The sequence below is a fragment of the Crinia signifera genome, chromosome 12 (assembly GCF_055691185.1).
Source record: "Crinia signifera chromosome 12, ASM5569118v1, whole genome shotgun sequence".
NCBI classification, from domain to species: domain Eukaryota; kingdom Metazoa; phylum Chordata; class Amphibia; order Anura; family Myobatrachidae; genus Crinia; species Crinia signifera.
Window position 1 is genome coordinate 15,152,805 of NC_139228.1, and position 14,462 is coordinate 15,167,266.

Below are 14,462 nucleotides of genomic sequence, written 5' to 3' on the forward strand. Positions count from 1 at the left end.
GCATTAACTATGCTATGAAATTTCACCTGGCTTAGGGGTGGGGCCATAACAATTTAGTCCCACTTCATAGACTCATTTTTTGAGACATTCTCTACTGTCCTGCTATCTGGGACCTACCTGTACTCTGCGGAGTCGAGAATACATAGTGCCACAGAACCAGGGGATTTTATGCCCATAGGGCACACCCAAGTTAGGGTGAATCTCTGAATTTGTGATTATTATATTTATATGTTATATGTGTGTGTGTGAGCGCCTAAAAAACGTTCTTGTCTAGTGTACATTTTAAACCAATATTTAAATAAAAGTTACATTTTAAATCGTACCATATCGTGAGTTGGGTCAATCTTACCCACTCCGTCAAGTGTTACTAGCGTCGTTAACTAGCCTACTACATCCCAGTCTTATTGGCCACAGGATGCTCCTACTTATACCTTGCCACTCATGCTTATGTTGTTACTTATGACTTACCGCTAATATCATATGACATATCGTTACAAGTTTTTGATTACATAATAGTAATCATCTTCAAAGAGTGCCCCAACAAAGAGAGAGTCTTTTTTCTTTTTTCCTTTGCATATATATTTACTCTCTAGGGTGCACCTCCACGCCAACTATCTGTTGAGATTCCTCTAAACAGGCCTCCTATATTATCTTGAATTGTGGACTCGTCGATACATACCCATACCAATTTTACCTACTACTACCTGTGCTCTGTTCCATCCTCCACTTCCCCTTTCCCCACATTTCAACGTCTGACAGTACACGACTGGTAGTCTCTATTGCCCTCTGACTGCCTTCAAGAGCAGGTTGTCCAGATATTTAAATTATGTTTATCCCCTAAGCCCTCAGAAGGAACATCATTTCTGCCATTACCTTGGTGACGCGTGAATCGGTGGACAGGCCAAACGGTAGGGTCTGAAACAGGAACTGCTCGTCCAGTATGGCGAACCTTAAGTACGCCTGGTGTGGTCCCCACACCGGTACGTGAAGATAGGCATCTTTCACGTCGATTCCATGCGGAACTTGAATACCCGACAATAAGGGTTCAAGGATTTTAAGTTGAGGATCGGTCTGACCAAGCGGTCCGGCTTTGGTACTACGAACAGGTTGGAGAAGCATCCCTGGCTCCGCTCCAGTGCCGGTACAGGTATTATTACTTAAGCATGTACCAATTTTTGCACCGCTTGCCTGAGGATCCTGCGATCCTCCGCAGCTGCCGGGAGTCCCGACCTGAAAAACTTTTAGGGGGGCGGTCTTTCGAACTCCAGCTTGTAACCATGTGAAACAATATCCCTGACCCACGGGTCGAGGGATGAAGCATCCCACACGTGGCTGAAATATTTCAAGCGAGCCCCCACCGTGAGAATGTCTCGAGGTGGGAGGAGCCTGTCATGCAGAGGGCTTGGGTGCAGCTGTGCTTGCACTACGGTCCCGGCTGAAAGAGGATGTTGCCTTTCTGGCCTTACCACGAGCACCTCTGTTGGCATCTGAGCCACCCTTGGCCTTAGGCCGAAACTTAGAGGTCCGAAAGGACTGCTGGCCATTCCCTGAAAAAGGGCGTCTTACCGGTGTGGATGCCGACTGGAGGAAGGTGGACTTGACGGCCATAGCCTGGTAAATTATGTCATCTAATTCACTCCCAAATAATCTGTCACCCGAGAAGGGCAGACTCTCCACACTGCGCATGAATTCCGCATCAGCGACCCACTTCCATAACCATAAGGCCCTAAGGGCCGAGACAGCCATGGCTGAGTTACGTGCATTAATGGCGCCTAATTATTTTTGTGCCTTACACATTTTTGCTGTTTCTTGGATGTGACGCAGCTTTTCAGCCACTGTTGCTACATCCATGTCACCCAACAAACCTTCTTGGATCTGGTTGGCCCATGTAAATATGGCCTTAGCCATCCAGCAACTAGCGAGCACTGGGAGTTGAAACGCGCCACTGGCCGTGTATATAGCCTTAACTGTGCTGTCTAGTTTCCTGTCGACCGTATCTTTTAAAGGTCAAAGTCCCCAGGACAGGGAGCACTACCTTTTTAGATAGGCGGGACACCCAAGCATCCACTATTGGAGGTTCCTCCCACGCCTTTCTTAAAGAGGGAAGGCAGATTTAAAACGCTTAGATATTTTGAAGCGTTTTTCAGGATTTTTCCAGGCTGCTTTGAATACCTCCTCCAAGTCAGACTACTCTGGGAACACTACGTCCTGTCTCCTTTGAGACACAAAGGGATCCCCCTCTGCAGGAGCGGCCAGAGGTAAATCTAACCTCTCTAATGGCTAGGATTAGATTCTCTGTGATCCCTTAGCGTCCTCTTCAATCTCCTCCTCCTCGCCATTATACTCACCCTCCTCTATCTCAGAGTCAGGGGAAATGGCAGTCAGTGCCCGTTTACAGGACAAATCCTGCTGCACCTGCTTGGTCTGCAATGTATTTGCTGCAAGCTGTGATGATACATTCTCCAGCATAGCTTTCATGCTGCTTGAGTTTCACCCTGTGAAATACCACTAAGTTGTGGAGACACACTGCTGAGCTGTGGTGACATACATCGCTCACAAGCGACTTGTGATGTAGAACTTGGCGCAAACTTGTTCCTGCAAATCATATAAGTTATTTTTCTCACCATTTTGGAGAAAAATCACTTCCTTGATACATTTCAAACACACTTCGTACACAACCAAGCTAGTGTCAGACAGATAGCAGCTATGTGTTTGCTCTATCAATATATCTGTATAGACATATAATGTGCACAATGCTTAAATAGCAGCGGGGGAACTCAGAGGTATATGGGGACACCAGCACCCTGCAACCTAGTCCTCTAGATAGGACTGGCAATAAAAGGCAAGTATATATAATATATATCTGCACTCAAGTGGCTGTTAAGCACACAGAAGCGCTGTCAGCGCTATACTTGCTGTCTCTGCGGCCAGAATCTCCCAAGGAGTGATTTTCTGCTGCTGTAATGGCGCCCACAGCATGAGAACAAGCAGGAAGCAGTGTATAGGCACGCTTAGAGGCTCTGGTCCCACTCTGAGCTAAGCCCCACCCATCTAATGGTGCCTGGGCTATACTAATATTTATACTGGTGCCTGTGTTAAACAAAGGGTTAACAACATAATCGGAACATGCCCTGGTGGTCCCATGGCAGCCCCTTGCATCCAGTGTCGACGGGGCTGTCAGCGGTCCCTGTGCAGGAACGACACCACCGCCATCTTGCAGCACATGAACCGGGGTACCCTACTGTGGGGACCCCGGGTAACACTCAACACTTGGCGGCTTCAGGCTGAGCCAGGGGTGTGCGGCATGCTGGGGGTGTGTGCGCTGCAGCGCAATGCCCGCGGTAACAAGCACCCTCTCAGGTCAATGGACCTGCAGCAGGGATCAGCTCGGTTCCTTAAGAGGCCGGCAACTGTCCCTTCCCCCAGCTTCCCTCGAAGCAGAGAAGTTTTGTAGCCCAAACAGCAACCCCAAAATAAAACAATTTAAATAAATTGAAGAAAAACTCTCTGGAGCTCCAGGAGTGTGCATCCTCTCCTGCGGGCACATTTTCTAAAACTGGCTAGTAAGGGGAAGTAGAGGGAAGGAGCCAGCACACCACGATTGTAGAAATGTATGTGCCTGTCCCCTGTCGGATGACCTCTATTCCCCAATGTATTAAGACCTCAGTATCCCATATGAATGATAGTGAAACAAAAGTGTTTAAACCTATTTCACTTTCATACATACTAAATAAATGTGTTTCAAGTCATCTGTCCAACTTTATCCAAATAAGCTTCTAAATATTTGAATGTGTGCAAAATGATAGTAACACGGGCAAATTCTCAATCCCCATCAAAGCTGCCTCACCAACCAGCAACCTGCCAGGGAAACCCAGCATGTTAAAAATACCCGACTTGCCTATTCTGATCAGGTTTTGTTCGGAACCTACAAAATCGAGTATTTTTAACAAATTGGATTTGGTCAATCCCTACATTGGGAGATATGCCAATATGCCATAATTATTTGTACACATATGGGCAAAGTTAGCTAGAAAACCAGTTTGATTGGGATACTTAACAAAAGCACATATGGCAATGTCAGGAATTTACCTTGCAAATTTGACGCTGAGGGGACCTGCGTTTTAGTCAAAACAGAAAGAATGCTTTCTGGAGTTATCATCTCGACTTTGGAAAATATGCTGGCCAAAGGGTTCTGCGTGTTCTGAACTTGCGGCTTCACTGCACCACCTAAAGTAGTAGTTGGAGTTGTGGGTGTGCCAGGGGATGGCTTGCCTGCTGGGCTCACACCTAAACAGGAGGAGATGAAACATTTAGAACAGGACCTTTGCTTGCATACTAAAATAAGACCAACATAGTAGACTAGTCTTTGGACCTTATTCTGGTTGACTCACAAGTCTGTAACTATCCTTGAGAGTCCACCAGATGCCACCCTGTAAATGCCAGGGTGGCCGTCACCCCTTTGCATGCCGTGCTCGATCGGCCGGCATGCAGATGGATGTTTTACATAAACATCCATTTGCAGGCCAGAGGGAAACTCCCACATCATTCGATGGTCGCGCATCTCAGGTCACTCAGATATGTGTGCACATTGGGAAGGAAATGCGCGGGCAGCTGACATCCGGTGATTTCAGCTGCCCGCCCCTGGCGCCCACGTCACCGGGCGATTTCCATGGGAACACCCGTGAAATGCTGGGCATTCCCATGGGAGGGCACCCTGGCCCACACTCCCAACCCACAATGTTGGGTGCGTGAACGCGGGTGCGCATACGCAGAACATCGGACCCGTGCAAACGAACACCTACGGCCGAACAGACCTGAAAAAGGTCCTTAGAACACATGTCGAGATGGCAAGACGAAACTTACCGGTTTTCATAACGGAGGTTAAGCTACTTAAGATGGAACTGATCTTTCCCAGATCTACATTCGCCAAGTTTGGCAATGCAAGCGGAACTGCCGAAGTAGAGACAGGAGTTGTTACTGTTTTGGTGGGAGCCGTTGTGACTGGCACAGGGGTAGTAGCTGCCACAGTGGAGGGGAGGACAGGTGTTGGTGTACTTATAGAGATGGTTGCAGGTGTTGGGGCAGGAGACTGGACAGGAGTAGCAATGGGTGTTGTAACGATATCTGTGGCCTCAGCGGGTGGTGTAGAAGCAGGACTGAGGACTGCATTCTTCACGGTTGGCGCAGGTTCTGCCTGCTCCTTCCTTTCTTCAACTGCAATGAGACAAACAAGGAAAAGTAATCTGTTAAGTAATTGCAACATGGGCTGTGAAAGAATGACCAGAATGTGCTTGAGGGCACTATGTTATGTTACATGAGCACTAGGTTATGTTACATGAGGATCTGTGACTTATTCCACAGTTACATAATGCGAATACATGGTCACAAAATTTGTTTTACAAATAGCCTCTGCCACCATACAGAAGAATATAGGGGGTAAAACCGCTTGTGAAAGAAGGTCCCCCTCACTGCTCAAACTTTCAATACTCCTGGCTATCTGACAAATCTAAGTGATTGGTATTGGGAGAACAACAAATACGGCTGTCCTGTCAGATGTGTTTAACCCTTTTAGTGCCAACGTTGCTGCGCGATCCTCAAAATATCCGCTAAATACGGCAAAATGGCAACAAAAATGGCAACACAGTTAAGTCAATGTTGAGATGTTGAGGATCTCTCCCAGCAACATTGGCACTCAAAGGCTAAAGCACGTGGGGAGAAAGGAACTCTTACGATAAAAGTAAAAAAAAAAAAATCAGTTGGTCTGGGGAGCAAGAGATGTTAAAATATTCTTTGCAGTGGACATTCATGAACCTGAACTGTAATGGGTTAATCATCGCTAAGGGACCAAGTTCACCATCAATAACTTACTATAGAGGATGTTGTGTCTACTGGTGACTTAACTACATACAGTAAGGATCCTTCTCTATTTAACCTGTTCGCATACGCACTGTCATTTTTTCATAGATTAACTGAAATAAAAAGTGCACGCAGCAATAGACCTACAAGGCCAATGACATCAGTGTAACGTACTCTGCGACCTCATCGTGACTGGTCACAGGGATATGACACGTTCACTTAGCAATGGTTAAAACAACCCTAAGCACACACCTAAACTGTGTACTGGTCATTTGAAATGTAACAAAAAGCAGAGTTCTACCAATCATGACATAGCCTCATTAGTCACATGATCTCTTTCACCCCAGAGTTTCTCAATGGGGTTTAGACAAAAGAGTTCATGTAATTCCCCCAAGTAGTACTAAAAACATATGGGAATGTCTGAACGAGGTTCTGGAAAGGCGCGACTTCTAAAACTTTCAAAAAGTTTTAGTCTCGAACGCCCAAGTATGTGAAACAGCGATAGGCACCAAAAAGGAATACATTGATAAAAGCCAAAATTTAACCTGACATTTGTTTTGCATAAAATTAATAATTGTATGATGTTTAGTAACCGTAACATATGAAACCTTATTATAAATAACGATTTTCATTATTTCACTGCATTTACGGGGTACTTAATCCGGGATAACGACTGGCGTCCCGACAGTCGGAATTCCGGGCTGTTTTCGCTCAGTTCGGTTGTAACTTGACACCGAGAATTCAATGGTCCAGGTGTCAAGCGTCGGAAAGTGGGAGTGTCTGCAAAAAAAAGCCGCTGATTGTTGAACGTCCGTGAATTCAACAATCCGTGGCCGTTGTGTACCAAAAAGTTCTGGTTTGCTTTAAAGTCAGACCTGTTTTGTCGTAATCTGCCTTCAATGCGGTCGGAAATGGCAGCATTGAATAGGCGACGGCCGCTATTTCCACAGGCGGAAATAACGTCCAGGACTAAATAGCCCCCCTTAGTATTTTAACACCAATTATTTTCCTTGGCCAAAGACTTGTGCATGCTTGTGCATGTTGGACAGAAAAGATTAGGAGTTCCCATCTGCTACGAGACATTTCCTTTAAACCATTGATAGGCATCTAGAGAAGGAAATCTAAAAATATTGCTCGATATCTGGACACCTCTAATATGCAATGCTGAGATATTACAAAACGATACAGCGATCAAGATGACCAGTAAAAACGTACTAATAATCTCAGGCATTTCCTCGTCTGCATCCACGTCTGACAGCTCCATGTCCTCCACTATCCGGTTGTCCTTGGGAGGCTCAGGCGATTCGGGTTGCACAAGCTCAGTCTCTGGGGACAGAGGGCTCTCGTCACCCATTCCTTGGAAAGGGGACTCGGAACCGGTTGGCGAAGGGGCATCAGGGGTGGGTGAGGGCACAGGAGATTCCTCTGGGTCTGGAAGCGTGGCCTTGAGCTGATCCAGCTTCTTTTTTAAATTGCTCACTCGATTAGCAAACGTTTTGTATGCCTGTAAAGTAGTAAAACAATATAGGGAGAAGGTTACTGGTGTCACTTATGTTTACTTTGTAAGAGCTGACTAAGCAGCAAAGGAAAAATTGTACTCCTGTTAGATGCTCTTTAAAGGAACACATTCGGGGACACCGGAAACACGGACTATAAAAAGCTGGGACTGGACTGTGGCACTTTAACAAATTCTCACTGACGTTCAAAACTTCTCCCCCTTCATACCGATTAGTATCAGTCAGTGGACATTGAAAAAACCACTATGGGCCAGACTCAAATATACGCAGCAAAAATAGTCTAACCACAGGAGGCCTTTTCTGCAAGCAGACGCTTCTTGCCAGGGTCTGTGATCTGCTGCTGTGTCCACAGGCGCAGCTTTGTATCATACGCGTTAACATCCGTAACAGAGTAACCCTCAGGCAGACCCTGGGTCTCCACATCTGTAAAATGAGGCTGACCGCACAATTATTTAGGCCCTTAATTAAATTTTCCACTAACCGCTGGGCTCAGATCACGCTAACCTGTAATGTGTATTGAACTGTGGCTTTACCTGTATTCTATATTTGTTATTTATTCAATTTAATTCAAGTTTGGTCTCCCTGTACTGTTCCTTTGTACGGCGCTGCGAATCACCTGTGGCACCTTATAAATAAATGTATTATAATATTAATAATTATAATATTAGCAGCCGCTATCGGAGGGTATGTTCTGAAGTAGTTGTACGCAAACTCCATAAGAAGCTTACCACGTGACTTTTACTGAAGACCACGTGGCTGGCGAATCATTGGCACTGCAGAGGTCACGTCACCAAACATGTTGGGATGTACTCGGTAATTTGTCTTTGCAGTACGGATGGTGTAATGGTTAGACGACTCCTTCAGCACCGCTATACTTACATTCACCACAACCTTCACTTCACGGTACTGAGCTTCAAAGAAAATCCCAGCATTCTCCAGAGCCTCAGTCAGCGATGGACCATTCTTCACCTGCTTGTCAAGGACATTCACAAACTCCTCTAGTTTTGCGCTCGCCTCTTCAAAATCTTTGGAAAACTTCTTACCCCCAGCCTTATCTGGAAATTAAATAGAGAAGACGGACAATGATGGCAAACAGAGGACGAGAGGACAGAGACGGACAGACTAATCCCCGGCACAGAGTCCCACAAATACCTTTTAGTCGTTTTAATGTTTCCGTGCTGCAGACATCAACTCTCATGTTTGAAAGTTGCTTCTCCTTAAGTTCCACATGGTCCACGGAGCGCTTGAAGGACAGCAAGTCATCAATCAGACTTTGGGGCTGAGGGGGAAAAGATCACACATGCTCAGATTTAGCGAAGGAAGATCTGATAAGAAATAATGTTCCACAAGGCATCATTTTCATGTTCTAGGTTTCTTGCTCTTTATTCATAAGCTAAATGGGATTCATATTAATTTGGAATGATCCGGGTGGCAGAGTAACAGTATCAAGTATGCACAGAATACTGGGTTCAGTACAGGGGAGCACCTGGGTGGAATAGAGGGTTCGCTCTTCTCTGGAAACCAAAAGATTTCAGCAAACCGGGAACCCAGAAGTAAATATATAATTCCTAACCAGTCCTGGCAATTATTACTCTGCCCACCCTCAACCTCCTCCTCCTGACCCCTGCAGTCTGAGTAGTGGTGAAGTCACCCCAAAGGAATAATTCCAAGCAGGTAGCAGCCTCAGCTCTATCCAGATTTGAAGCTGTGTAGCGTTGTTACCCTAAGCGTTACACTGCTTCATATGTCAATTACATTGTGCATTTTATAGTAAACAAAACTATTAATGCAGCCCCAGAGAAAAGCACTTGTCATGGGGATGCAAAGGCACAAAAGGAGGAGACCAAAATATATTGAGTGCTAAGGGAGGCCTTATAGCCCACAGTCCCATTATCTGAAGGGTGCATGACATCAGTCATTGGACGCAGGAGTACATTTTATTTATTTTACTTTAAAAGAAAAGTCAGAATCAGCTTAAAACCTACAGCTTAATAGATTTACAGTACAATTTTTTTTTTTATTGCTGCTTATATTAGCATGTTGGAGGGGTCTTTGATTCATGTCCACAATCGATAATTATTACACTATAGCAACTTTATCGGGTTCAATAACTGCCTGAATATTCAAGTCAAGTTCCGTGCTTTAACTCTGACAGCCTCTGAATACGGATCTCACCCTGAACTCAGCCACGATCTTTGACTTCAAGGCAGCCTTCTGATTTACTGGCGGAGCTGTAATAAGAAACACACAGGATTAATTCCACATCTTACACAGATCAACTTCAGCAGCGTTGCGGTTCCGCCATGCTGTCAGGATCGTATACTGTGCCACAACAGCCATTATATAGCTTATATAACATGTGATTAGGTGTATTAACATTTATTCCCAATATAACCATACGCACACATTTATACAAATAAATGCACATATTCCACACATAGGTATACACCCGCACATGCATATGTATACCCCCCCCCATCAGAAGAGAGTGTGGACTGGACTGCTTCCATCACATAACTGCATATGTCAGTAGGATCTGTACGCTGGTTATGCACAACAGGCTTATACAATTGTTGCAGAGACCACCCAGGGTTCATGATCTCCAGCCTTCGGTATGCCGACATCAGTGACTGCACAGAACACTATATGAGACACTCTGAAAGCGTTCGCAGCCGCTGACACACAGACACATACACTTACCATCACACCCCATTAACTTACCTTCTGGTGGCTTCTCAGCCGGCTTAGGACGGGAACTCTTACTTCGCTCCCGTTTAGTCCAGCCTCCTCCATCTATGGAAAAATCAGGAACATGTGAACCGTTAATAAGCCATTCACAAGTGATCTAGAACCTCTCCCAGCAATCGTTACGCGGTACCTTTCTTAGCACTATCAGTTTCAGATACTGACATTACAGCCTAGGGTTAGGGTCAGTGGGTCGACCCATATTAGGTCCACATGCGTTCGGTCGACACATGAAATAGGTTGACATTACTAAGGTTGACAGTGAAAAGGTCGACATGAGGTTTTAACTTTTGTCCAGAAAGTTGTGTACCGCTGCGCTCAGCATAATAGTATATTCTCCCTCCAAGCCCTAGTGGATGGCAGGGCATGAAATACCACCTGTCGGCATACGTCAGTAAAAAGTGAAATACGTCAACCTTTTGAATGTCGACCTAATGACCTTATAACACAGCCTAATTAGCATGATATTGTCCCTAAAACCCATGTATCATGCTCCTGGCGAGCACAAGAGAGCAAATCACCATCACCCTGCACTCCCCCTGAACCTGCTTTTAGAAGGGGCCTGACCATATACATTTCCTTCATGTCTGTACGGTGAACACTTAGTGATGGCTTCATAAAGACAGCTGTCCTATTTCCCCTAGTCATGGTGTTACACCCCCCCCCACCCCCCCTGCATATGTCAGAGGTGTAAATTTTCTTACAACAAAATATTTAAAACCATGAAATTGGTCCTCCTATATCGTGTGTAAATGCTCAGAGAACCCACCGCAACGCCGAGGTGGTCACTAATACAACGATCACCAGGTACTAGAGTAACACTCACTGAGAGCGGTCCTGAAGGCTGCGATTGTGTCCTCATGGTAAACGTTCCGGTCTTCCCAGATTTTAAAGACCCTCTCGACGGATTTGGAAACGGATTGGTCCCTTTGGGAAGAAAAGGATGTCATTAATAATCGGGTTCAGGAAGCTTTCGTGAGGTGATAAGGCAACAATCCCTGAGGGGGATCAATTACTCGCTATATACCACCAGACACCACCGCGATATGTCCAACTGAGAACATTACGGCTCAGTACAGTAGGATCAACACATTGCTATTACTGGATTACAACCATCAGCATTGCAGCTTTAAAACAGAACTAGTTACTAGCACGGCAAAGTGACAGATCATAGCAGTAATGTCAGCTTCACTTTAATTGCTGCGTATGGTACCATCTATCGGTCACCATTGTGCAGATTATTTGGATTCCCTTCACAGAGGTGAGGAGCAGCATCAGCATTTTACTACATAGGACGGTCTAGTCCAGTGGTTCTCAACTCCAGACATCAAGTTCCGCCAACAATGTTTTCTGGAGGTCGTTAATCATGTACAGGTGATGTCACCTATTCTGCTGGGTCAGCAACTATCACCTGTTCCCACAGACAAAGATCCTGATAATATGAGCCGGTGAGGACTAGGGTTGGGAACCACTGATCCAGGAAAAACTCAGTCCTCACCTGGGTAGTATAAACAAGACAGCTAGGCCACATTACCATGAAAGTCACTGCCTAGTAAGGTCATTAGTTCTGTGCTCTCTATTCCGGTCATTAGTTCTCTACTCTCTATTATTATAAAGATGTATATCTCCAGCAAACTCTACGGTCTTCAAAACAATCAATGACTTAATTCTTCATTTTACATTATCAAAGCATACAGAACTGATGATGCAGAGAATAAAGCCCACGCCAATTAAGTTATATTTAGAAAAAGACCAAAACATTTATAAAAGCACCCGTGGGAAGGATCAGAATGACCTGTGTAATACAGAAGACCCATGAGCACCTTGCAGGGAGTAGCGCGGTGGAGAACAGCCTAGCCACACACCCGATAAAAAGCAGCCACTTTAATCATCCCTCAAGACCAAAATACATACAACAAAATGTACTGCATAGTGCACAATATAAAGCATAACGTTATACAGAATCAGGTAATGTAATAGATGAACACATATCCAGCCAAAATCTATACATAAGGATTTATAGATTTAAAGTGCATAACTAACTTGCTAGTTTAAATGTTCCAAACTATCCAGAAGTTGACCCACCAGGTAATGGGGGCTACACGGTCCCTTGGGTAGGTAATCGTTCCCCCACTCGCCACACTGTGATAAGCAGTACTAAAACTGAACTGGCAGCAGAAATCTGCACCACGTTCTGAATGACGTAGCTGCAGATACCTTGTGTTTAGGTGGACACCTGTGTGCGAGTAATACGTTGTTAGGTATACAGATTGCCGCTAACAGAGGATACATTACTTCAAGCCTCCGGTAACTAAATGTTCTCTTGTCTCATGGCACAGAGTGGTGTAACGCCAAAACTGGTGCTGGCAGACACTAACTCCCCAGTGGAACCAACACATTTGGGATTTTTATCTAATCAGAATAAATCTATGTGAATATAGACCCTTAGCCATTTGCCCACCTGAACACACAGTTTAGCAATACAAAGCAGCTAAAACGGTATACAGTTGTAAGTGAAAGCACCAAACATTCTCAACCTGGATTATTGCCGGGACCGTGCATCACCAACCCGGGTCGAGATGCCGTCTGAGAGGGCCACCCTGGGTTGAGCAACCCGGGGGAGTTCAACCTTGGTCACAACCAGTGTTGAACATGACTCTGACCTGTGTCAGGTGTAGTGTGAACAAGTAACTCTGTTTGAACGACTCGGGTCCTGTTCGCAGTATGGAGGAGGCAGCCCTCTCCGCTGCCTCCTCCTCCGCCGCCCGCCCCCCCCCCCCCCCCCGACAACGCGCCGCTCATGCCCGCCCTCATGTGACATCATGTACAGCTTATCGCAGAGCTTTCAGACCACAAATGGTGGGTCTCTCCTGGGATGGACCAGAGTCCTAATCCCGGGTGCGATCCTGCATTTGAGTCTGAAAGCGGTATAACCCAGCACAACCAACCTGGCAATTCGAACCGGGTTAAAAGAAAGGTGACCCGGGTTTAGTGTGAAAGTGCCGAAGCCTGGATCTCAATCCAGAGTATGACCCGGCATAGCGATCTGAAAGCGGTATTAGTGTGAACTTAATTCTGCTGAGTGCACCCAGCTGGCTGTCTAAAGAAACGGGCATCTATTGGAGCCATTTAATTGTTACTCCAATCAGTCGCAAAAAAAAAAAAAGTGTTTTAAGTACATAGTTTGGGTACCTGAACCCAGGCAATCAGGTGCTCATTCTGCAACATTAGACAAGTTTAGCTCCTTTGCGACACAAAACACCAATGCTTTATGCTGTGTAACGAGCATCTAATGAGAGCAAACAACTGAATCGCTACTGTTCAATGGTCACATACAACAAATGTCCTTCCGGCTGATGTATCTACATTGTCTAGAAAGCCATTTAAAGGTCTTTGGGTCAAAAGAGCTACAAAAAAGGTGGATTGTTCTTTCTTCACCATCCATTTCGGAATAAAGGGAAAATAGAATAGTGTGCTTACCCTAGCGAGGGTACATGATACCCTAATTGTGTGCCCATGTCGAAAAAAAAAAAAACTTACGTTGGCCTTTCCATGTGTACCTTTTAAGCCTGTCAACCAACAGATGTGACCAATAATCTCACCAGGAATCGCTCGTATGAGACGCTGTCCCAGTGGAGCTCATAATATACTCTATGTTCCCTGCCATACGGAATTGTCAAACCATTTGATTATGTAATAAAACAAGGTGTCCCAAATTAAGAAAATCGCTTTGGTAATGAAGTGGCGAAACCAAAGAACTGAAAGTGGTTAACCATGAACACAAATACACTTGTTCCTGGTACTCCCACCTGGAGACAGAGCGTACATGTGGCTGTACTTACTTTACTAGCGATGCAGCCTCAGGGAGCACATCAGCAAATGTATCTCGATAGATGATCGCATTCTTCCTTTTGCAGTTCTGGATTATATCATTTGCCAAGTAGAACAGGTTCAGTCGGTGCGTGAAAGCCGCTGTGGAGGAAGAAAACGCACCATTAAAATAAAGAAGGCTGCTAAACAGAAGCAACCAGCAAGAAGCATGGCTGGAACACACAAGCGTGCATGCTGCTCTCCCAAACTATGGGAATATTAAAGGTCAGCGATAGAACCCTCCTGACCATCTCTGAAAATCCACCTGGCCCAGCCTGTACAATACTAAAGTTTATTGAAAAGAAAAAAGGCTCAAGCTTTAGATAGAATTTATTGACTTAAAGCGGGGTATACAATGCCCCTGACAGCGGGCTATACAGCGAGCAGTGCAGATAGCTCGCCGACAGTATTCAACGCCCTCCCCTTCACTCGCCATTTCCACCTCGTTGGTGCCTATCAGTGGAGGTGGAAACG

At 45.4% G+C, this 14,462-nt stretch overlaps 1 protein-coding gene across 1 annotated transcript in view; it reads right to left on the minus strand.

The window, feature by feature from the left end:
• The window catches only part of RPRD2 (regulation of nuclear pre-mRNA domain containing 2), a 56,572-nt gene that overhangs the window by 17,572 nt on the left and 24,538 nt on the right, over positions 1-14,462 (minus strand). The window contains exons 2-10 of the mRNA XM_083165985.1: positions 13,961-14,090; positions 10,945-11,045; positions 10,095-10,166; positions 9,549-9,604; positions 8,526-8,652; positions 8,253-8,428; positions 7,072-7,360; positions 4,864-5,214; positions 4,090-4,287 (exon numbers count right to left, since the gene is read on the minus strand). Of these exons, the coding sequence (XP_083022111.1) occupies positions 4,090-4,287; positions 4,864-5,214; positions 7,072-7,360; positions 8,253-8,428; positions 8,526-8,652; positions 9,549-9,604; positions 10,095-10,166; positions 10,945-11,045; positions 13,961-14,090 (1,500 nt within the window). The remainder of the gene's footprint in view (positions 1-4,089; positions 4,288-4,863; positions 5,215-7,071; positions 7,361-8,252; positions 8,429-8,525; positions 8,653-9,548; positions 9,605-10,094; positions 10,167-10,944; positions 11,046-13,960; positions 14,091-14,462) is intronic.